The 23,896-nt window shown below is 34.4% G+C and overlaps 1 protein-coding gene across 1 annotated transcript; it reads left to right on the forward strand.

The window, feature by feature from the left end:
- Positions 1-654: 654 nt before the first annotated feature.
- LOC126830998 (neurogenic locus notch homolog protein 2) lies at positions 655-23,484 on the forward strand. The gene is made up of 7 exons (XM_050561615.2): positions 655-850; positions 11,471-11,563; positions 11,988-12,095; positions 17,305-17,412; positions 18,659-18,766; positions 20,173-20,447; positions 22,094-23,484. Exons 1-7 carry the CDS (start codon positions 688-690, stop codon positions 22,490-22,492), a joined length of 1,254 nt encoding a protein of 417 aa, XP_050417572.1. The 5' UTR covers positions 655-687; the 3' UTR covers positions 22,493-23,484.
- Positions 23,485-23,896: the final 412 nt, after the last annotated feature.

Genomic DNA, 23,896 nt, shown 5'->3' on the forward strand with positions numbered 1-23,896 from the left:
TCTACACTAAGCTATAACACATACTTATTGAAAAACAGCTACTTTTTTTTATTTGGGCGACGTTTCGAAGAGTATTCTCTCAGTATTCGGGAATTGTTATAGAATTTCTATATAAATTAGCCTCATAATATTGTATTACTGTATAACTGATAACGTTGAGAGAATACTCTTCGAAACGTCGCTTAAATGACATGAGTTGGAGATTAACGGTTTATTATAAGTAACGGTTGGTTTTAAATACGAATTGTAGATTTCCTGCTCTTTAAGGGTTTCCTATTAATTAATAGTATCTTAGCTAGGATATCTGACTAATTGTTAACACCATATCACTACGTCTTTGAATGGCTTCTGTCTGTAAATAGTTCATTAGTTTATTATTAACCGTTTGTATATAACCTTCTGTAGTATGTTTGCTTGTATATTGTCTGCGATATCACCTCGGTGGAAGCGGACGTAAAATACAACTAACTCATCATCATCGTTTGCTTGTATCATTACTCGATAACTGTGAGAGTGTCCTCCTGGAAACGTTGTAGTTAATAAACCCAGTGAATGTTATTCATGGTTTGGCATACATGAAAAACAGCTGTTGCCATTTCACTGCCTTTAAAAGAGAGCATACTTACAACGAGCATCATAACTCCAGCAGGCTGTCTTACGCGCTTAGCTTCGCGTTAAATAATCATTATGCGTGGTTTGTTAGTTGCTGTTTTTGCTGCTTCCTTTCTTGTAGCCGTATGTACTGGGCACCTACACCAAAGAAGTTATTGGAGGAGAGGACCACCCTTTAACCTTGAAAGTATAAGTTGTGACAAGATTAAAAGAACGGACCTATGCTACTGTTGTAAAGGTAATTATACGTAGTACTTAACTCTTGACGATGTTAAAACTTATACAATTATGTCTAGGTAAATTACACTGCTGTTTATTCCACGCGTAACCATATTATTATTAATAATGACAGTAATATTTAATATCAAATTTGTACTATATATGTCTCCCAATGTATAAGGTACTGAAAGAGTCATTAGCGTTATAGAGGTATTGACCAATGGGATTATTTAAGATGTCTTTTAATTTTCGATATGAATGTAGGATTTGCTCTAATTAGGGAAGGATAAGATTATTTACAATATGAAATTATTCAAATTTCATAATATTGATTTTCTGGAGAGAGTGGCCACTCCTCTTTAATTTGATAGTTAACCAGCTCAAACATGTCATTGGACAGGTTTCTAAATGTATAGCCTTATTTCGCTAGGTTTGAACTCTGCACAAACTATGTTTTGACATATTTCAAAATGTATAGAAATAAATGTTTTGGACTGTAATATTGGTAAAATGTCATTCTTATAGCGATGTGTTCTTTTTCTTGTTTTTAATTAGTGCCATATACACGGGTTTAATCTGCGCAACTCATGTGTCAGTTAAATATCTTAGAAATATTTTAAATTCAGATTTATTTATTTATTTTTTTTTTAAATATAATTTTATTTTCAAATAACGTCATATACAATTTACATAAATTTCAACACATTAGAAATAAGCAAAATATATTTTTTTTATTATTATTATTTGTAGCATCAGCATGATTTCTCATAATTTCTAATGTTATATACAATAATGTCGGTTTATATTATATATTTGAAAAAGTAAGTAAGTCAATATACGACAGGGATATTATTTAAATATACTTGTATTCCTTTTCTTCAGAAGTAAAATAAGACAATAACACTCTTGCTGGCTTGAAAGCCCCAGAAAATAAATAATATCTCTATCTAAGTACTAGATGTTTAAGTGTCCTACCTGTTGTGTAAATTATCCATTACATCCTATTTTACTTGTCCAGAGGGTTCGAAAATATTTTTAAATCGAAGTTTCATTTGAAAAGGTTTACGTTAGACGTTTCAAACCATTATGTTGAATTTTTCAAAATTTTTAAATAAGGTGTGTTAAGATGAAATTTGTATTATCAATTAATTGAAATTTTGTAAAATAGTACAATTTGTTGACCAGAATAAAGATTTGGAACATATTATTCAGTTACAAGAAGAGTGGTATTGAGCCTTTAAAACCTTTTAAAATCCCTGCTTTACTATAATCCTTTTATAAATTGAGTCTTTAACTTTTCACCCCCGTCTAGTTATGTTATCTCCCTTGCCACGGTTGAGGGAGTTTACATATTTAGGAGATTACCATCAAAATAAAAAAAAACCCAGGTTGCTATACTCCTTTCCACGAAAAAGTCGAAAGAGAGAGGAGACAAATAGCTACCTCGTTAAGAATTGAAATGCATGGTACATTTACGGTCTTATAAGGTTCTTATATGTTCACATAATTGTATAATTCTAATTGAATGATAAGGGTATGCGACCAGTCTAGTTCTACAATAATGTGTTGCATTCTACACATTTCCATTTATTTAGGGTGTAGATATTTGATTTAAAAACTTCCAATTCTAATGAGATTTTACTCATTAGAAAAGCATTATATCGGGATAGTGATGGCTTAACGTTTTCTAATTTAGATCTATATATATAGTATTTGGTTAAGATTATTAAATGGTTTGTAAAGTCCCATTCACATAAATTATTGAAAATTGTTTTTTCTTGATACCCGAAATGGATATTTTTATTTTTTAATGTTATATTTATGTTACTTTTAAGGGTAATTTCTAGCATTTTGCTCCAGATTTGTTGGGCATAACTGCAGAAAATGAATAAGTGGTTTACTGTCTCAATATCGGATTGACAGAAGGTGCAGAGAGTGGATTCGGTTAACTTTAATTTACTTTGTAATTAGTTTGTATACATTATTTTATGAATATATTTGTATTGGAAGTTTTGAAGTTTGCTGTCTATACTTATATTATGTGAAAGATTAAAGATCGCTTTCATTAGTTGTTCATTTATTTTGATTTCTAATTCCTGTTCCCATTTGCCTATAGCCAACGGCTTTTCATATAGTAAGCTGATCCGCGCGGAATATATTTGTTTAGCAGTGATCGATGTTAAGTCATGCTTATACCAAGATATTAGGTTAGTGTTTATTTCTTCTAAATAAGTAATACTTTTACAATTCTGTGTTTCGTTGTGTGGGGTAGTTTTCAGAAATCTTTTAAAATCTAACGATGTACTTTTTATATAATTTCTACAATATTCGTCAGTTACCCGTTCATTTATTTTCAATAAAATCATACATATACAATGTATTTTTATTTTTAAATTTATTTCTAAAAATATTATTATCTAGTCCTATACATCTATTATTCCAGAAAATTTTACTTTTCGGGTGTATCAAAATATCAACATTGTTTAGTATATATATAGCGTACCAATTTTGAAATAATTCTTGATAAAAGGGAGATAGGTTTTTAAGTTTAGGGTCATAGTTGCAAGCTGCATGGTAGTAAATCGCCCCCATACATGTCAAGAATAAAATTATATGTTGTTTTCCAAGTCTGTGTTGCATTAGTATAAATTTTCTTTATCCAAAAAATGCTGCGAGCTATCATCATTTCATTCAAATTTATCATATTTAATCCCCCCTCCCATATTCTTCATTTGACTGATTACTTTTCGTTTAAGTTTATCTGGCCCATTCCATAAAAACGCAACTATCTTAATATTAAATCTTTTTATAACATACTCTGGCATTGTTAAAGCTGACGCTGGATACAGTATTTTTGATATACAGAAAGTTTTAATTATTTGAATCTTGCCGATTAATGTAAGTTTTCTCTTTCTCCAAATATTTAATATATTATCTATCTCAATCAATCTATTTTCATAGTTTAATTTCTCAGTCGTTTTTGTGTCACTGGAGAATACTATACCTAAGATTTTTATATTCGAATTTGATATACAAAACCAAACTGATGTATTTCAGATGACAGATTAGGTATTCCACTATTTAGATCAATTGCTTCAGTTTTTATAACATTAATTTCTAATCCTGACACTTTACTGAATTTTTTAAGTACTTCATATAAATGTCTAGCTGATTTTTAATCTTTTAAAAAAACATGTCATGTCATCAGGAAAAGCAATCTCTCTAATATTAAAATCATTTCTTATAAAATTACATAGGGTTTCGATTACAAGATTGAATAAGTTGGTGATGCTCGGATCGCCCTGACGAACCCCCCTTTCTGTTGGAAAATATGGCGTAGTAAAACCGTTATTTATCACACAACATTTGACATCATTATATAGGGTACGAATATATCTAATAAAATTACGTTTACATCCAAAGGAGGATAGAACTTTAAACAAAAACTTGTGACTAATACTGCCAAAAGCTTTTTTAAAATCGATAGCTAAGAGAAAGCCTTTTATTTTCTTCAATTTTGCCAGATAAAAACAATCATCTATTATTTATATTTTCCTGTATATGGCGCCCTGGTATAAAAGCTGTTTGATTATGATGTATTAATAATTTTAAAAAATGTTTTAATCTATTTGAAAGAGCTTTACTTATGATTTTAACATCTACATTAATCAATGTTATAGGTCGCCTGTTAGATAGCAGAGATTTATCTTTTCCAGGTTTAGGTATCAGTCCAATTATTGATTGTCTTTGCGACGGTGAAAGGATTCCGGTTTCAAAACTATAATTATATGAGTTTAAAACGTAGTTTTTAATTATGTCCCAATATGCTCGATAAAATTCCACTGTTAAGCCGTCGTTTCCAGGAGACTTATTATTTTTGAAAGATTTTATAGCCTCCTTGCTCTCACTTTCATCTAGTTTGTATTCTAACATCTGACTTTGATATTCGTCCAGTTTTGGTAAGTTCTGGCCAATGTTTGTAAATTGATCATTTTTAATATTAAGATTAAAATTAAAGCTATTGTCACACAAAGAATACAACGTTTTATAGTAATCATGAATTTCACTTAATATATCATTACATTGGCTAACGTCCTCGTCATTAGACCGGGTTATTCTTCTATTCAAAGTTGTATTTTGTTTCCTGGACTTTTCTAAATTTAAGAAAAAATTTGAGCTCTTTTCACCCTGTTCGTACCATTGAATTTTAGATCTCAATATGGCCCCCTTTGCTTCATCTTCGTAAATTTGATCTAGCCTGTTTAACAAAATTTGATATTCTTTTTCAACAGTTTCTATTTCATTATTACCGGTAGCAATAAATTTTAATTTTTCATCCTTTAACCCTTCTAACTTATCTAATAGGTACTTTTTTAATCCAATTTTAACGTGTTTCTTTTTTTTGCAATACTTAATAGTACAATGTTTAATTTTAAATAATCCCCCCAAAAAAACCTTTTGCAATGAATAATGGAACTCATGAGCCCAATTTTCTATAGATTGTTCAATATATTTATAAAAGTTCTTATCTAAAACCAGACTACTATTAAAGATCCATAAGCCCGAGCCTCGTTTAGTTTTAAAAAAGTTCAGACCTATGTAAATAGCCCAATGGTCGCTTATTGTATTAACTAGTATTTGACAGTCTTTAACATAATCATGTACAGTTTCTGTTATAATCCAGAAGTCAATCCTGCTTTGAATTCAAGGTTTTAGTTGCTTCCAGGTATATTTCTTTACATTATTATGTTTAATTCGGAAAATATCTATAAGGTTAAATTTTTGAATGATATTATTTATTGCCTGGCTGCCGTTTTTCGTAACTTTATAATTACCACCTGTACGATCCATATTTACATCCATTACGTTATTAAATTCCCCCCCCCCCCCCACGACAAATGGGATAGAATCATATTCTTCTTCAAGATTTTGCATCAATTCACAGAGACTGGTAAAATATTTATATTGGTCAATGTCGGAGATAGGGCTATACGTATTGAGAAGTATATAATTTTCATTTTGTATATTAATTACAACAGCAGTATAATATCCGTTTTTATCTATTATTTTTGATAATATGTTCTCATCAAACGTGTTTCGAAAGAGTATAGCCGTGCCAGTTGAATTACTTCTACAGTGAGAATAGATTATAGCCCCCCCCCCCCCATTCCTGCTGCCATCTAATTTCGTCGGTTTTAATGTTGTGTCTCCTGTAAGAAGAATATGTCTGATTTTTGCTCTTTTAACCAAAGAAATAGCTTAGTGCGTTTAACTTTTTGTCACATACCCTAGCATTCAATGAAGTTATTGTCAGATTAGCCATTTTATACTAAAGATATGAAAACGTTCCCTGATACAAGTATACTTAAATATATAAAGACTATAACATAATGTATGCTTATTAACTAGCGCATTTAAACTTAAAATACTATCTATAATAAAACCGATGCAAACAAATAAATTCAATAAAACTGTTTTTAGATAAATTACAAAGTACAATTTATGTGATGATATCATGCAAGTCTTTCTTCTGAACTACATGAGGTTGCCTAAGGTTTTGGGGTTTTGGGGTTTTAGTTTTGTGATTACCTATAATCTTATCTTTCTGGCAAGATTTATAAATGGGCGTTGTTTTTTTAAAAAAAATCTCCAAATGTAAATTTATCATTTACTATTGTAACTTATAATACACCATAGAACTGTCACTTTAATTAATGTACAATTAATCCACTATTGTAATGTATAATAATACACTGTGACTATCACTTTAACTGTATGTAATATTCATCCTCTAATCTTATAACTTAGATTATCCAAAAGGGACTATCACTTTAATCTGTAGTAATATTCATGCTATATTATTGTAACACACAGTGACTATCACTTTAACTGCATGTAATATTCGTCCTATAAAGTTGTTAATTATAATATTTCATAGGGATTATCACTTTAAATTGCTTAAGATATTTATCCTATAAATCTATAACTTATAATATCTCATGGTGTCTACCATTTTAAATATGTACAGTATTCACACTATAACTTTTAATGATAATATATAAGGAATATCCTTTTAATAGTATGTAATATTCATCCTTTAAAGTTGTGAGTTATAATAGCACACAGTAATTATCACTTTAATAGTATATAACATTCATCCTATAAAGTTGTAAATTATCGTATAGCGTATGTACTATCACTTTAATAGTATATAACATTCATCCTATAAAGTTGTAAATTATCATATAGCTTAGGGACTATCACTTTAATAGTATAAAATATTCATCCTATAAAGTTGTGAATTATCATATAGCATAGGGGCTATCACTTTAAATGTATATAATATTCATCCTATAAAGTTGTAAATTATATATAGCTTAGGGACTATCACTTTAATAGTATATAATATTTATCCTATAAAGTTGTAAATTATCTTATAGCATAGTGACTATCCCTTTAATAGTATAAAATATTCATCCTATAAAGTTATAAATTATCATGTAGCTTGAGGGCTATCACTTTAAATGTATGTAATATTCATCCTATACAGTTACAAATTGTGTATAGCACAGGGACTATCATTTTAAGTGATTGCATTAATACTTTAAGGATTGTAACCCTCATAAAAAATTATAGTAGAATATAGAGACTAGTATTTTAAACGTATATAAATATAGGAATATGGAATAATCATCATAAAAAGTTAGATCTTATAATATGTACTATTCATATATATAGTTGAAGCTAATAATATCCCAAAGAGATTATCCACTTTAGTTGTATATGTAATATTCACCAATAAAGTTGTAGATTATAATATTGCACAAGGAGTATTGCTTTAGTGGTATATAATATTCAGCTAACTATCATTTGACTAGAAGACACTATTCATTATAAAAAAAATGTAACTTATATTATCATATAAGAGCTATCACTATTTGTATGTAAATTATATACTATCCCTATAATTCGACAATACATTTATAATTTATAATAATTCATGGAAATCATCACTTTAACTGTATGTAGTATTCATGTTGTGTCAAAGTAACGATCACTTTAATTTTATGTATTGTTCATATATAGAGATTTTCATTTTAATTGTATGTATCATTCTTAATATAAAGTTTCTAATATTCAATATACATGTACATGTGTAATATGGTTAATTAAGGTTTACTCATATGTCAGAGACAGTAGCTACTTGTAATATTTTCATTTCATCACCAAATAATACATTCTACAGTTGATATCGCTTGTGTGATATATTTCATAATCTACATGAATTTGATTGGTCAGTTGAAAAGGAACTACTTTTTTTTATTTTCAAAGAACAGTTCATTTCTTATTAAAAGTAACTTTTTTTTTAAAATTAAAAATGAACTATTGTTATTCAATTGACCTTGATGGAAACACTGGGTCAATATAAAGGACTTTGCAATGGTTGAATTGCTATCAAAAATAATGTATCACTACGCCGTAATGTTCAGTAAAATTGAAATCTACAGCAAAGAATTATATTTATCTATTTGTGCATGTAAGAAGGGATTGGGTGATAAATAAAATCTCCTAATTATCTTTTTTGATATCAAAAAATATCAACACTCGTTGATAAAGTAAAAAAAAAATCGGCAGAGCCTCGTTTTTTGTTACTTTATCAACTTGTGTTGATATTTTTTGATATCAAAAAAGACTGGTAGGATATTCTCTATACATGTATATACTTTTTTGACATCCTATAATAATCCAGCTCCTAGGGATTAAAATTGTAACAATGGTGTTATAGATTGTTATGATAAGAATTTACACTTTCATAATCCCCAATGTAACTAATTAACCAACATTTTAGCATCATTTTTGGCATAAGAAATGAAAACATAACTACACTATAACAAAAATTAATTTAATTTCGCGAAATAAATACTCGACTAAAGTCAATTCCTCTTCTTCGTGTCTTCCTTTTAATTCCTGGAGCTGGCTTTGGATTTGAGCATATTCATATCTCTTCCTTGGTAGTTAATATTTTGTTCTTGTTGTAAAAATGTGATCATTTCAAAAACATTCGGATTGGCTTTTCCAACTATCTTCTTGATTCTTGCATGCCATCCTTCCAGAGTGTTGTTGGTTCAGAGTGAACATAAATTCATAAAATCTTTAACGCCCTTAATTGGGTCCTAATAGCAACATGCCTCTCTTCAAACGAAAGCCGACAAGTCGATATCTGCGCCTTCGTGGGAAGGATTAATTTTGGTCACGCTCTGTAACTGCGCCTTCGTGGGAATACACCTTTTTATTGTATCAATGAAAGTGTTTTGCAGTTCTTGTAATTGTTGGTCTGGCAGTCCGAAAATTCTGATATTCATTTTCCTGGAATATTGTTCATTATAATTTGCCATTCTTAATGCATCATTAGCCTTACTATGTCCAATTTTTGCTTTAGTTATTAGATCATCTATTTTAGTCTGCATTCCCTTTTTTCAGCATGCAATTGTTCATTTTGGCCCAAATCTGCGTCATATTGCTCACGTATAACATCGGTAGCATCATTTACTAGCTTTTTTATTTCTATTTTCATCTCCTTCCTTAGTGTTTCAAGGACACATTCACTTATCTCATTTATAATAATCTTCATATCATCCTTTTTAATTATTTGGCTTATCTCGTGTTTTATTGAGTCTAAAATTGCATATATATACCTGTTATATCCCTATTAGCTTCTTCACCGTCAGTAATTTCCGACATTTCTCCCTTGCCAGAGCTTCGTGTAAATCTCGGAGTCCCTGGATTCTTTTCTTTTCCTCTAGAACTCATTTTGATCTCAAATTGCTTATTTGTATCTAGCAGATTACAACATACACCAAAACAACGAATATCGCTGGTGTTGGTAGAGTACAGTTCAGTGTTCACCTGTATTAGATAGCCTCTTATACAGTTATATTATTATGTTAAAAAACACAGGAAATAACAATATTTTCCCACTAAAACTATTTACTTAATGTTCACAATGCCCCTATTAAATCGTCACATCATTTTCATTTTATTCTCTTCTAATTTTCATCTTACTGTCTGTTCCAAGAGATACTCTGACTCTCAAATTCCTTGCCATTTCTTCAGTTTTCCATTTAATCGGTCAAAAATTGGTGACATACCTGAAATTGTCATCCCGTTGCTCTCTTCGTCGAGCCCTAACGCCTAAACGTTCGATAAGATTCACTCTCCTCTTGGAAATTTCACATATTTCGACATCGTTTCTTTCTCAAAACATCAACATTACGAGTGTGTCTGCGTAATAAGAGACTTGTATTTCGCGTATAGGATAGACAGGTATCTCCTAATCGGGTACATTAAATATATAGTGAAGGAAAATTCGCCCTTTCTATTGCGGCAGTAATACTTAGGTTTCAGACTGTGGATCATGTTTTTTGGTCGGATTAATATTATGTTCTGTTTTAACCCGCTTATTTTGCAGAAACTGCCCATTAAGCCACTCGGTTTTTGGGAGTAAGGTCTAGAGATATGACATTTTTATAAACACTATTATTTTTCCAAGGTTCTGATCAGCTGTATATAAATATTCAAAATATATTTGTCCAGATTATTTCCCTTTGGCCTTGCAGTTTTTAGCCTATAAACTATCCGATTGACACAGAATAAACGGCATGGTATACATGTTGGCACTATCTATAATAATAATTAATACAAAATATTATCTTATCGCAAATTAGCTGATATATATCTGGATAGTCCTCGTAAATATGGAGAGCAAGACGGGAATTTATTTGAATATCAAAACGCTACAGCCCTCAGGGCCAATTAAATATTCAACTCAGTTGGACAAACTGCGGTGGTCTTGGATTCCGTAAAAATAAAAGTTATATTCTACTTGGACGAAACAACTTCCTTGACATCCAAGTAGACCGAAACGACTCGAGCCAAACCAACGCCCCCTCCCTCTTCAACTCTTCCGGATAACTATGTCAAACATGGCTGATGTTAAACCGCGGGATGTAAACAAACTATGATTTTTCACGAGAGAGAGGTTATGTAGCTTGATCTGAATTTGGTTTCCTCGTGTAAGAAAGTAATGGGATGGCGATTCCAGGTATGTCACTAAGTTTTAGTCGTCTAAATTAAAAATTGAAGAAATGGCAAGCAATTGTCGTGTCGTAGTGTCACCTGGAACAGACAGTAAATATCGACTTGAAACACAGACCTCTTTTTACACCTACAGCTTAGGCGGCCACCTTATTCTAAATTCAGATTTAGGTATACGTTGTCAAGAGATGGTTTCGAAATTTTCATCCTGAGAAAAAGAAAGTTGTCGTGCCTTATATTTATGCCTAGATTTTCTATAAAAATGAAATGAAATGGGGTTTAACGTCCTGCTGTTCTGTTCCAAACTGGGCTAATGAAGACGGTCATACGCCGTACAGTGTGCTATGAGGGAAATTTTGCCCGAACAGCGGCACTACGGCCTACTGTTTTATCGAATTCCAACTGTCAAGGGGTCTTTGTGTACGCCAATGTGTACACGGGACCTCGGTTTTTCGTCCCATCCGAACGACTAGACAGCTGTCCTTGTCAGATTTTCTATAAACATATTTATACTAATTTATAATATCATTAATATGTTGTTTAGACCCTTGTGATGACGTTGAGTGTCTTAACAATGGAGTGTGTGTTAATGGTATTTGTAATTGTCCCTGTGGCTTCTCCGGAGCAGATTGTGGTGGTAAGAATTAGTAGCAATATTGTAACCAAAGACGGTCCTATACAGCAAGTATTCACCGGATGGTATTTTAAATTTTCTAAATAATAACTTTTACCGGAACTCACGTAAAGGGTATTTGTCAAATGTGTAAGAGTTAACAAATCTGAGCGACAATTTGACTTCGTGTATAATATACGCTTCTACCTGTGTCATCCGCGAGGAAAATAATATTATAAACTTTATCATTTGAAATATGAAGAATATACACGACGGCTACCGAGTTATTATATAACGTTCTACAAGGCAAGTAAGAAACAAAAATAAATGCACACTTCTAAACATCAAATAAAAGTAGACCTGACATCTTTCAATTTGTGTTACTATATAATAATATACTGGAAGGATGTAGAATACTTTTATGAAGATTATTTTGATATAATTCTAGTGGATCTGTGTGCTGCCGAACCTTGTCAAAATAATGGAACTTGTGTACCAGAGGTTGGTGCAGTGTCATGTCAATGTGCGGATGGGTTTACCGGTGACAATTGTGAGGGTAAGATAAATATTTTAAATATTACTATAATATTATCGCGTCTATTTTAATACTGTATTTTATACCAGCAAAATATTTGTATTAGTTGCCTTGTTGTTGAGAGAGAGTTTAAAGATGCCTTCCCTCGTACAAACTTGGTGATGTGATGATATATTTGAACTAAAAACATATTGTAACTAATTATTCTATCAAAAATTTGCTCCAAATCCCTCTCAAAACATTTTATCCCCCAAGATATAAAACAATCTATATTTAGAAGCCATGTTTGTCATATAACTTGATGGAGGGAGGGCCCATTTCAGAATGTATTTGTCGGTACTTACCGTCTATCCATACATATTGAAGCCTAAGTAAATTATTGGATTATCTTCTGCCAACGTCCTTTTCCGGCGTTTAATAGCAAAGTCTTGTACGTTTTAACCCATCAATATTCCCCAAGCCGCCCAAACATTCGATCAAGAAATAACAACCGCTCCCTAAATCAAGCTGACATATAATAAACCGTCCGGTTGCCAGTCATGGGTGTTTTTCAGGGAACCCGGTATTTTTCTTGTAAGATTGGGCGTCTCTACCTTCCGTTTATACCAATTTTGCCATACTTTTATTGGAAATAACTACACTTACACTATAAATACTTTCGTGAGTATGTATCTGTAATACTCACGCGACAAAAACATATTGTTAAATTTCATTTCAATATTTCGCTTGTGCGTTGTGGCCTTTAGCTGTAGTAAGAAAGTGGGAACCCGGAGAAAACTTACTAGGTTGACAGGGGGCCACTACTGCTTGTCCAGTGTGGGATCCAGATCCACGCCACTAGATTCAATGGCAGACCATAGGATCTAAAGCGCACACGTTAGACATGTAGACCCCCTGTTTATATTAGTTATCTGCATCTAGTCTTATCTGATCATGGTTCTGGATTGAACTCGTAATCATTCTACGTCACACATTTAATGACGTAATCTCACTAATACTCATTCTACGTAGCGTAACGTAATCTCACTTATACTCATTTTACGTAACGTAAGAAACCTAATGACGTAATCCGACTGCTTATAATCATTTAACGCATTTAAATAAGGTATAATTTCTACTCGGCTAAATGTGTACGATAGTTTTCAAATGATGGCATTTACGTAGTCTGTCGGCCAGTCTGTGTATGTCGAATTAAACTCAGATATTCATAAAGTCAACCTATTGTCCCCACCTTTCGAATATGTCTGTCATTGGGTTTTTTTTTTAACAAATACTCACATGCACGTTCAATTTGGATAGGTTGAGCAAGGTAACCAAAAAACAATTTGGTTCGTTCTGCATCCAGGGGAACTACGGTCGCATCATCAACAAGCAGGAAAGTTTTTCCGGAGATTTCCGTATTACCAGGCTGTATATTATGTTCTTGTATATTATGTTCTTGTATATTTTTTGGCCCCCCCACTCCCACACACACCTTTCGAGGAACACAGGGGACTATTAAATGGGTCTGACCGTCTGCCTGTTTGTTTTCCTTTCTGTCTGTCCGTCATAGGTTTTGGGACACAATAACACTTCATCTAATTGTGCTAGAATGTTCAAACTTGGTGTATGTGTTTATTAGGTGAATACTTTGATGGTGTTCAATTGTCTGTCTGTCTGCCAGTCACATGTTTTGGGACACAATAAATCTCCTTCAAATTGTGCTTGAATGTTGAAACTCGGTGTACGTGTTTATTGTATATTATGTTATTTTGATGAGGATTATTTTGATATAATTCTAGTTGATCTATGTGCTGCTGAACCTTGTCAAAACAATGGAACATGTGTACCAGAGGCTGGTGGAGTGTCATGTATGTGTGTAGATGGATTTATCGGTGACAATTGCGAGGGTGAGATAAATATTTCAAATACTGCGTTGAGTGTCATTCGAGTTATTTCATAAAATAACTAGGCATGTACGAAAACTAAGTATTAATCAACGCAAACAAATATCTAATACATCTTTTAGTCCTCCGAAAACAGAAAACTATTAGAGGGTTCGTCCGCCCGTCCGTACGTGTATCCGTTTTTGAGAAACAATACACGATAACTCTAATTAAGCTAAAATATTCACAGGTGTTTATAAGGTCAGTCCTTTGATGGGGTAGATGATTAAGGCCATAAGGTCAAGCAGTGATTAATGAGAAAAAAGCTCCCTGGTACAACAATAGTGGTTGTATCGACGATTTTGATTCAGTATTTTGGAGTTCAAATTCTCATATTTATATGTATGTTTTTTCTAAAAATTTGCTTAGAATTTTGTCATTATAGTACTTTTTTTTTTAGGAAACATAAGTTAATATTACTGATTGAAATAGATATCGGACACACAGTCGATTTTCAGCTAACTGATAATGAATTTGTATTTAAGACTGTAGAGGAATGTCTGTTGGAAACGATTAAAATAGAAACACTCTGTGCACTCTGTGTATCTGTTATCATGGGAGCTACGGTGGCTCAGTGAGTAAGGCGCTGGTCGGGAGGTCTGGGGTTCGCTCTCGGTGTTGGCCTAGAAAATTTCTAGCAATTTTTCTGCGTGGCCCCCCCCCCATGTCACTTATACTTATTTTAGGTAACGCAACAAATCTAATGACGTAATCCGACTGCTTATAATCATTTAACGTATTTAAATAATGTATAATTTCTACTCGGCTAAATCTGTACAATAGTTTTCAAATGATCGCATTTACGTAGTCTGTCGACCAGTCTGTGTATGTCTAATTAAACGCAGATAATCATAAAGTCTACTTATTGTCCCCACCTTTCGAATATGTCTGTCATTGGTCTTTTTCTTTTAACAAATACTTACGTGCACGTTCAATTTGACAAGGTTTAGCAAGGTAACCAAAAAATAATTTGGGTCGTTCTGCATCCAGACGAACTACGGTCGCATCCTCAACAAGCGGGAAATTTTTTCCGGGGATTACGGTATTACCAGGCTGTATATTATTTTTGCCCCCCCCCCCAGCTTTCGAAGAACACAGGGGACTATTAAAATGGGTCCGTCCGCCCGTCTGTCTGTCCGTCACACGTTATGGGACACAATAACTCTTCCTCTGATTGTGCTAGAATCTTCAAACTGGGTGTATGTGTTTATTAGGGGAAATTTTGATCGAGTTCAATTGTCTGCCTGTATGGCTGTCACATGTTTTGGTACGCAATAAATCACCTTCAGATTGTGCTAGAATGTTCACACTCAGTGTAGGTGTTTATTGTATATAAATAAAAAAAAAAAATAAATAAATAATAATGAATTTGTATAGCGCCTCTACCCTAGAACTGTTCTACTCGATAGTGCTGAGCTGCACCGTCACGTTTGGTATTCACAGTTAGATAAGTGAGTTTTCAAGAATAATTTTCTAATCTTCTGACTTCTTTAAATGTTGCTGAGAGTTTATTCCATTAGATGGTTGCTGCCACTGAAATTGCCCTATTACCACATAACACTTTCAAAGTTTTTGGAACAACAAGGTGTTGATCGAGTTGTTCTTTCTCCACTTTTGATTTGTATAAGATCACTCAGGTAGTTAGAAGCTAAACCATGGATGCACTTGTAAGTGAGGAGGATTATCTTATATTGAATATCTCTGTTTATGGGGAGCAAGTGCAGGGATTTGAGCACAGGTGTAATGTGGTCGCTTAGTCTTATTCTGGTGATCAGACGTGAAGCCGTGTTTTGTATCTTTTGTTATTTTGATGAGGATTATTTTGATATAATTCTAGTTGATCTATGTGCTGCTGAACCTTGTCAAAACAATGGAACTTGCGTACCAGAGGCTGGTGGAGTGTCATGTACGTGTGTTGATGGATTTATCGGCGACAATTGCGAGGGTGAGATAAATATTTCAAATACTGCGTTGAGTGTCATTCGAGTTATTTCATAAAATAACTAGGCAAGTACGAAAACTAAGTAGTAATCAACACAACCAAATATCTAATACGTCTTGTTGTCCTCCGAAAACAGAAAACTATTAGAGGGCTCGTCGGTCCGCCCGTACGTACGTGTATCCGATTTTGAGACACAATTAATACACGATAACTCTAATTGAGCTAAAATATTCACATATGTTGATAAGGTCAATCCTTTGATGGGTGTAGATGATTAATGATTTAAGATAAATGAGAAAAAAGCTCCTTGGTACAACAGTAGAGGTTGTTTAGAATTTTGTCATTAGTATTTTTGTTTTAGGAAACGTAAGTTTATATTCCTGATTGAGATAACGAACACACAGTCGATTTTCACCTAACTGATGATGAATTTGTATTTAAGACTGTGGAGGAATGTCTGTTGGAAACGATTAAAATAGAAACACTCTGTGCACTCTGTGTATCTGATAACATGGGAGCAACGGTGGCTCAGTGATTAAGCTGCTGGCTGGGAGGTCTGGGGTTCGCTCCCGGTGTTGGCCTAGAAAATTTCTAGCAATTTTTCTGCGTGGTTCCCCCCATGTCACTTATACTTATTTTAGGTAACGCAACAAATCTAATGACGTAATCCGACTGCTTATAATCAGTTAAACTATTTAAAAATGTATAATTTCTACTCGGCTATATGTGTACAATAGTTTTCAAATGATCGCATTTACGTAGTCTGCCGGTCAGTCTGTGTATGTCGAATTAAACTCAGATGATCATAAAGTCTGCTTATTGTCCCCATCTTTCGAATATGTCATTGGTCTTTTATTTTGACAAATACTCACATGCACGTACAATTTGGATAGATTGAGCAAGGTAACCAAAAAACAATTTAGGTCATTCTGCATCCAGGGGAACTACGGTCGTATCCTCAACAAGCGGGAAAGTTTTTCCGGGGATTACCGTATTACCAGGCTGTATATTATTTTCTTGTATATTATGTTCTTGTATTATTATTTTTGCTCCCCCCCCCCCCGTACCTTTCGAAGAACGCAGGGGACTATTAAAATGGGTCCGCCCGCCCGCCCGTCTATCTGCCCGTCACACGTTATGGGACACAATAACTCTTCTTCTAATTGTGCTAGAATGTTCAAACTTGGTGTATGTGTTTGTTAGGTGAAAAATTTGATCGAGTTCAATTGTCTGTCTGTCTGGCCGTCACATGCTTTGGGACACAATAAATCTCCTTCAAATTGTACTAGAATGTTCAAACTCGGTGTAGGTGTTTATTGTATATTTTGTTATTTTGGTGAGGATTATTTTGATATAATTCTAGAGGATCTATGTGCTGCTGAACCTTGTCAAAACAATGGAACTTGTGTACCAGAGGCTGGTGGAGTGTCATGTACGTGTGTGGATGGATTTATCGGTGACAATTGCGAGGGTGAGATAAATATTTCAAATACTGCGTTTAGTGTCATTCGAGTTATTTCATAAAATAACTGGGCAAGTACGAAAACTAAGTAGTAATCAACACAACCAAATATCTAATACGTCTTTTTGTCCTCCGAAAACAGAAAACTATAATTAGAGTGTTCTTCCGCCCGTCCGTACGTGTATCCGTTTTTGAGAAACAATACACGATAACTCTAATTAAGCTGAAATATTCACATGTGTTGATAAGGTCAGTCCTTTGATGGGTGTAGATGATTAATGATTAAAGATTAATGAGGAAAAAGCTCCATGGTACAAAAGTAGAGGTTGTTTAGAATTTTGTCATTAGTATTTTTGTTTTAGGAAACATAAGTTAATATTCCTGATTTTCAGCTAACTGATGATGAATTTGTATTTAAGACTGTGAAAGAATGTCTGTTCGAAACGATTCAAATAGAAACACCCTGTGCACTCTGTGTATCTGTTACCATGAGAGCAACGGTGGCTCAGTGAGTAAAGCGCTGGTCGGAAGATCCTGGGTTCGCTCCCGCAGTTCGCCTAGAAAATTTCTCACAATTTTTCTGCATGGTTCCCCCTTGTCAGTGATGGAGAAAGGAGGGCCCGACAAGGACGAAAAATGAGATCCCGTGTGCACGCTTATGTTCACGTAAAATAACTATTAACAGTTGCAGTTCAATATTGGAGTAGGCCGTAGCGCGGTTGTCAGGGCAACATTTCCCACATAGCACAATGTATGACGTATACCTGTCTTCATTAGCCCAGTCGGTGCATAAACCACATTTCATTTCATTCCATCTGTTATCGCTCTCCATTTTAGCCAGTATTGTGTTTAACCAGTTGTATTACATATGTCGTATTGGTGTGGTGAACTAAGCTTGTTTTTTGGAATTAGGCTAGACTTTTCAAACTTGGTGTATGTGTTTATTAGGTGAATAATTTGCTTGTTCATTTGTCTGTCTGGCCGTCACATGTTTTGGGACACAATAACTATTCTTCTAAGTGTGCTAGAATGTGCAAACCTGGTGTATGTGTTTATTAGGTGAATAATTTAACCGAGTTCAATTATCTATCTGTCTGGCCGTCACATGTTTTGGGACACAATAAATCTCCTTCAAATTGTGCTAGAATGTTCAAACTCGGTGTAGGTGTTTATTGTATATTATGTTCAAACTCGGTGTAGGTGTTCATTGTATATTATGTTTTTTTTGATGAGGATTATTTTGATACAATTCTAGAGGATCTTTGTGCTACTGAACCTTGTCTAAATAATGGAACTTGTGTACCAGAGGCTGGTGGAGTGTCATGTATGTGTTTGGATGGATTTAGAGGTGACAATTGCAATGGTGAGATAAATATTTCAAATACTACGTTTAGTGTCATTCGAGTTATTTCATAAAATAACTGGGCAAGTGCGAAAACTAAGTAGTAATCAACACAACCAAATATCTAATACATCTTTTTGTCCTCCGAAAACAGAAAACTATAATTAGAGGGTTCGTCCGCCCGTCCGTACGTTTATCCGTTTTTGAGAAACAATACACGATAACTCTAATTGAGCTAAAATATTCACAGGTGTTTATAAGGTCAGTCCTTTGATGGGGGTAGATGATTAAGGCCATAAGGTCAAGCAAAGATTAATGAGAAAAAAGCTTCCTGGTACAATAGTAGACGTTGTTTAGAATTTTGTCATTAGTATTTTTGTTTTAGGAAACATAAGTTAATATTCCTGATTGAGATAACGAACAAACAGTCGATTTTCAGCTAACTGATAATGAATTTGTATTTAAGACTGTAGAGGAATGTCTGTTCGAAACGATTAAAATAGAAACACCTTGTGCACTCCGTGTGTCTGTTATCATGGGAGCAACCCTGGCTCAGTGATTAAGGCGCAGGCCGGGAGGTCTGGGGTTCGCTCCCGGTGTTGGCCTAGAAAATGTCTCACAATTTTTCTGCGTGGTTCCCCCTTGTCAGTGATGGAGAAAGGAGGGCCCGACAAGGACGAAAAATGGGATCCCGTGTGCACACTGATGTTAACGTAAAAGAACCATTAACAGTTGCAATTCAATATAAGAGTAGGCCGTATGGCGGTTGTCAGGGCAACATTTCCCACATAGCACACTGTATGGCGTATGCCCGTCTTCAGTAGCCCAGTCGGGGCATAAACCACATTTCATTTCATTCCATCTGTTATCGCTCTCCATTTTAGCCAGTATTGTGTTTAACCAGTTCTATTACATATGTCGTATTGGTTTGGTGAACTAACATTGGCCTTTGGAATTAGGCTTTAATATTAATAAATTACTAATTTATTTCTGATCTGAATCAGATGCGATTTATCAAGAATGTTATCTGGGTGTGTTGCTAAACGTTTTGCCTAAACAGCTATAGCTAACGCAATAATTCTTCTGTAATTACCAGCATTCATAAAACATTTAACAGATAGTTATTAAATATGACAGTCCAGTTTTCCAGAAGAGAATACTACGTCCCTCGTGTTGTTTCAATATATTACTTTATGTCTCGCTCTCGACCATTAAACCACACATAACAAACGTTATTTATTCAACTTGTCCCAATCATACGGTTTACCATGCAACCGAAATAAAAACAACAAAAAACGACACGAAAAACTTCTTACTTGTAAAATCAAGATTGTAGTGTTTTCCTCCACATTGTATGCTAGATCAAATGATAACTAAAACTCGGATTAGCTTAAAATAACTGACAATTCTCCATTTTCTGCCTGCAGAAACATGTTTTCCCGCTCAAACAGAACTATTAACACGAAATGGTGGTGTTAAATACATAGAAGATATAGAAATTGGTGACGAAGTACAAGTTATCAACCCTGATGGTAGTGTTGGTTACAGTGAAGTATGGTGTCATAGTCATTACGATCTCCACTCGACCAATAGATACCTGGAAATTACAACACAGACACATGTATTACCCATCAGTCATTGGCATTATCTACCGGTTGCTTCTAATTCAACTTACATCTATAAAATGGCACAAGATGTCCAGGTATTGAGTTATAGTTGAATCATTATATATATATATATATATATACATTGATTGTGTGTAAAACCTTCCGAATTATTTATATTGTTCTATGAAGATAGTAAAATTAATAACCACGGCATATGTATGCTTAGTTTCGATTTCTTTTTATACCCCAAATATTATTTCATTACCCGTGTTCGCCCACCCGTCCGTCCACACGTGCTTATGAAGGCGATAGAGTCTACATTTGTAATACGATTTTAATGACACTTGCTATGCGGCTATATATCCGCGAGATGAGGATTGAGTTCCGGTTTAACCAAGAATGAAAACAAAACAAGCAATAGAACATTGTATACTAAACAGCAAAAAAAAAATGTCAGTACGATTTCAAAATCAGAGAGGCACTTTAATCAAATCATTCTAGAAAACGACTTACTAAATGGATCAAAGCAATTTTTTGTGAACAGTATGTTGACACATTAGTGATTAATTCATCACAATTCCAAGGCATTGTTGGCCAGTAGACAACGTTGACACCGTTCTGCTGTAGAGAAAGTCCCGAGTAACTCTGGCGGTGTGGGCACGGGCGTTGTCATACTGGAAAACGTTGTTTCGATGACGTGCGAAATGCGGTATGACATGGGGTCTGTCTGAGAGCTGTGATGGCGCCTCCGCTCCCTGGACCAAGATTTTGATACACCACAGGGCCCACTGTCTGGTTCAGGCCGATTCCACCCCAAACCATTATGCTTGGACCTCCCAATAAGTCTCGTTCCATGATAACACAGTGGCCACTTCGGTGCCATATTCTGGTCCTGCCATCTGCAGTTGATACGTAATACCGACTCTCACCTGTGAACAGAACAGTTCTCAATTGCCTTTATCGCCAGTTCTGGTGTTGTTGGGCAAACTGTAGACGTTCACGTCGATGGCGAGGGTTGAGGATCAGTCCACGGTAAGGTCTACGGCAATGGATGTTCTCTCTGGTGAGACGTTGGCGCACTGTATCGGTACTGATTGGTCTTCCGTGTGTTCCCACTGTCTGACGTTCTGTCTCAGATGCCTCTGTGAAGGAATTCTGCACGTGCTGTCGCACAACATGGCGGTCTTGTCGCCTTGTAGTAATCCTTGGTCTACCAGTTCGGGGACGATCATCCGTGGTGTTGGCCCGAAAGCATTGTTGTTTCCCGTACATGGCCCGAACATTGAACTGGAAGTGATTGGCAACGGCCTTGGCAGTGTGGCCAGCTTCGAGTCTTCCAAGCAGACTGGTTCCTCTAAGCTGTCGTGAGTCGTGGCGTGCTGCTGACGTTGTAGTGTGAATGATTCAACCAAGTATGGGGATGCATGGAAAACACATTACCATCTCAGAAGTCAGGTTAGGTATTTGAGAACATTTTCTGGGTTCAATTCTGTGTTTGGGAAGGACCCCCATTGCTCAGTTAAAATTGGAGATGTGGCCACAAATATACAATAAAAACATTTGACAAGTTTTATGCAATGCGTCTATTCAGAGTAACATACCAACCTGACGTGTCTTTTGCTGCTTAGTATATTTGTGTCTATGATATCTGAGATGAGTTCGAATTCGCTGAAATATTGCCACACAAATCATCTTGCGAATATACGAGAATTTGCATTGATATTCAATATTTGCATTTCAGGTAGGGGATTTTCTGTTAACGGTTGATGGCGATAGGCAGTTGTTAGAAATGGTGCAGCATGTAAAGTTAATTGAAAGAACTGGCGCCTTCTCCCCGATGACGAAATCTGGTCACATTGTTGTAAATGGAATCCAGGCCTCGTGTTATTCTGCCATTTACCCGACTACAGCCCATGTAGGTTTAACCCCATTCCGAGTGGCCTATGATGTCACACCACGAGCTATCATGGATCTCATTCTAGCACCTAATTCAAATGGTGTACCGTATGTGTTTGATACAATTCTCAAGACCATGTATTGCACATGGGTTTCCAGGAACCAAGGATACCAATTGTCTTCCAGATCTATACCGCCACTTTGTACACCCCGCTTCATAAATGCAGATTTAAAAATCAATTAACTTCACATGCCATCTGTGAAGTTTGTGGGCGCTTTTTAATTAAATTTTAATTGCTGTTTAAAGATATGTGCTTTTCTCAAACGATTTAGTTCTTTGATTTTCAGTTTTAATTTATTAATGAATTGTTAGTTTTATTTGTTTATTTTGAATTAGGGGCGACATTCAGACAAATTCCATCTTAGTACACCACAATCGTTGACATTATCACTAAAACTGATGGATTTTAGAGCATGATCGTACCTACCTTGTGTTGAATTGTGGTAATTATAAGATATTTTTGTACGCCTATAACTGAGACCGAAAAATACGAAAATGTTAAATTTTAGAAATACACTTACGAAATTTGTATTTATCTCTAATTATTGTTTTAGATATGTGCTCTTTGTATATGTCCATATATCCAACCACAATTTCTTGCGATCGCGCATGTACCAAAGTGCGTGACAGGCATCTATGAAACTTCGTCGAAATTAAATTTATTAATGTCTTGATTACGTCCGATAAAAAAAACTCATATATGTCCATCCACACAGAAATGTAAAAAAAAAATCAGGTTACATTTTGTGAATAAATGAGTCGATACTTTCTATCTGTCTTCAGAACAGAATCAGCCACTGGTGACTTTAGACTGTTCACACATTGAACAAAAACAATGAAAATGTCTATGTGTATACCCCTAATCAGTGTAAGGATTGCCAAATGTCCAGTTTATTTAATAGCTCTAACATATCTAACCGTTTTAGTTTAAGATTTTGAAAACTTGTGAACACAAGTCTCTGTGAGGGATACTTCATTATCAGGAAGAACCATGTCGAACTTTGGGAACTATGTATATTTATTTAGTTATTACCATATATATTTTTATTTACTAAACGTATATTTTTAACCCTTTATTATAATATTATGTATACTAATTTTTGTTTTGTATTGTATTGTATCAGTATTGATATTTTAAAAGAACAAAAATTTCCAAAATCTTTTAAAACTTTATATCTCTGAATGTATATCAGTTTATTCCTGCTAATGTCATTTATCTGCTGCTGTTAATTAAAATTCTTTTAAAAAGCGTATTATTTTTTTTAACATCTAAAAGCAGAATTGTTACTTTTATTTGAAAATAATTATAGAAAAAATATAACGTAACAAGCACGTATTTTGATATCGGTTGGATTCATCCGAATTATGTAGTATGTCTAGGTCCAGGATGAAAATTCCACACAAACCCCGACTTGTTTCCATCGCACATGGGTGGGAATGTGACCCAATTTCTGTGACGGGTCCATTTCACTTGATTTCATAGTACTTTATTGCTCCAATGACCTTGTGCTCTGTGCTCTAACTGCTGGTTGGCATTAACTCGCCGTGCACGTCGGTTTTTGATGAATTAATTGCCATACCCTAAAT

Source organism: Patella vulgata, chromosome 8 (assembly GCF_932274485.2).
Source record: "Patella vulgata chromosome 8, xgPatVulg1.2, whole genome shotgun sequence".
In the NCBI taxonomy this organism is placed as follows: Eukaryota; Metazoa; Mollusca; class Gastropoda; family Patellidae; genus Patella; species Patella vulgata.

Bases quoted from the DNA above. Each gene is read 5' to 3' on its own strand.
- LOC126830998 (XM_050561615.2), top strand. From the start codon at position 688: ATGCGTGGTTTGTTAGTTGCTGTTTTTGCTGCTTCCTTTCTTGTAGCC. The intron at 851-11,470 runs GTAATTATACGT...TATGTTGTTTAG, and splicing joins CCTATGCTACTGTTGTAAAG to ACCCTTGTGATGACGTTGAG. The intron at 17,413-18,658 runs GTGAGATAAATA...ATACAATTCTAG, and splicing joins TATCGGTGACAATTGCGAGG to AGGATCTTTGTGCTACTGAA.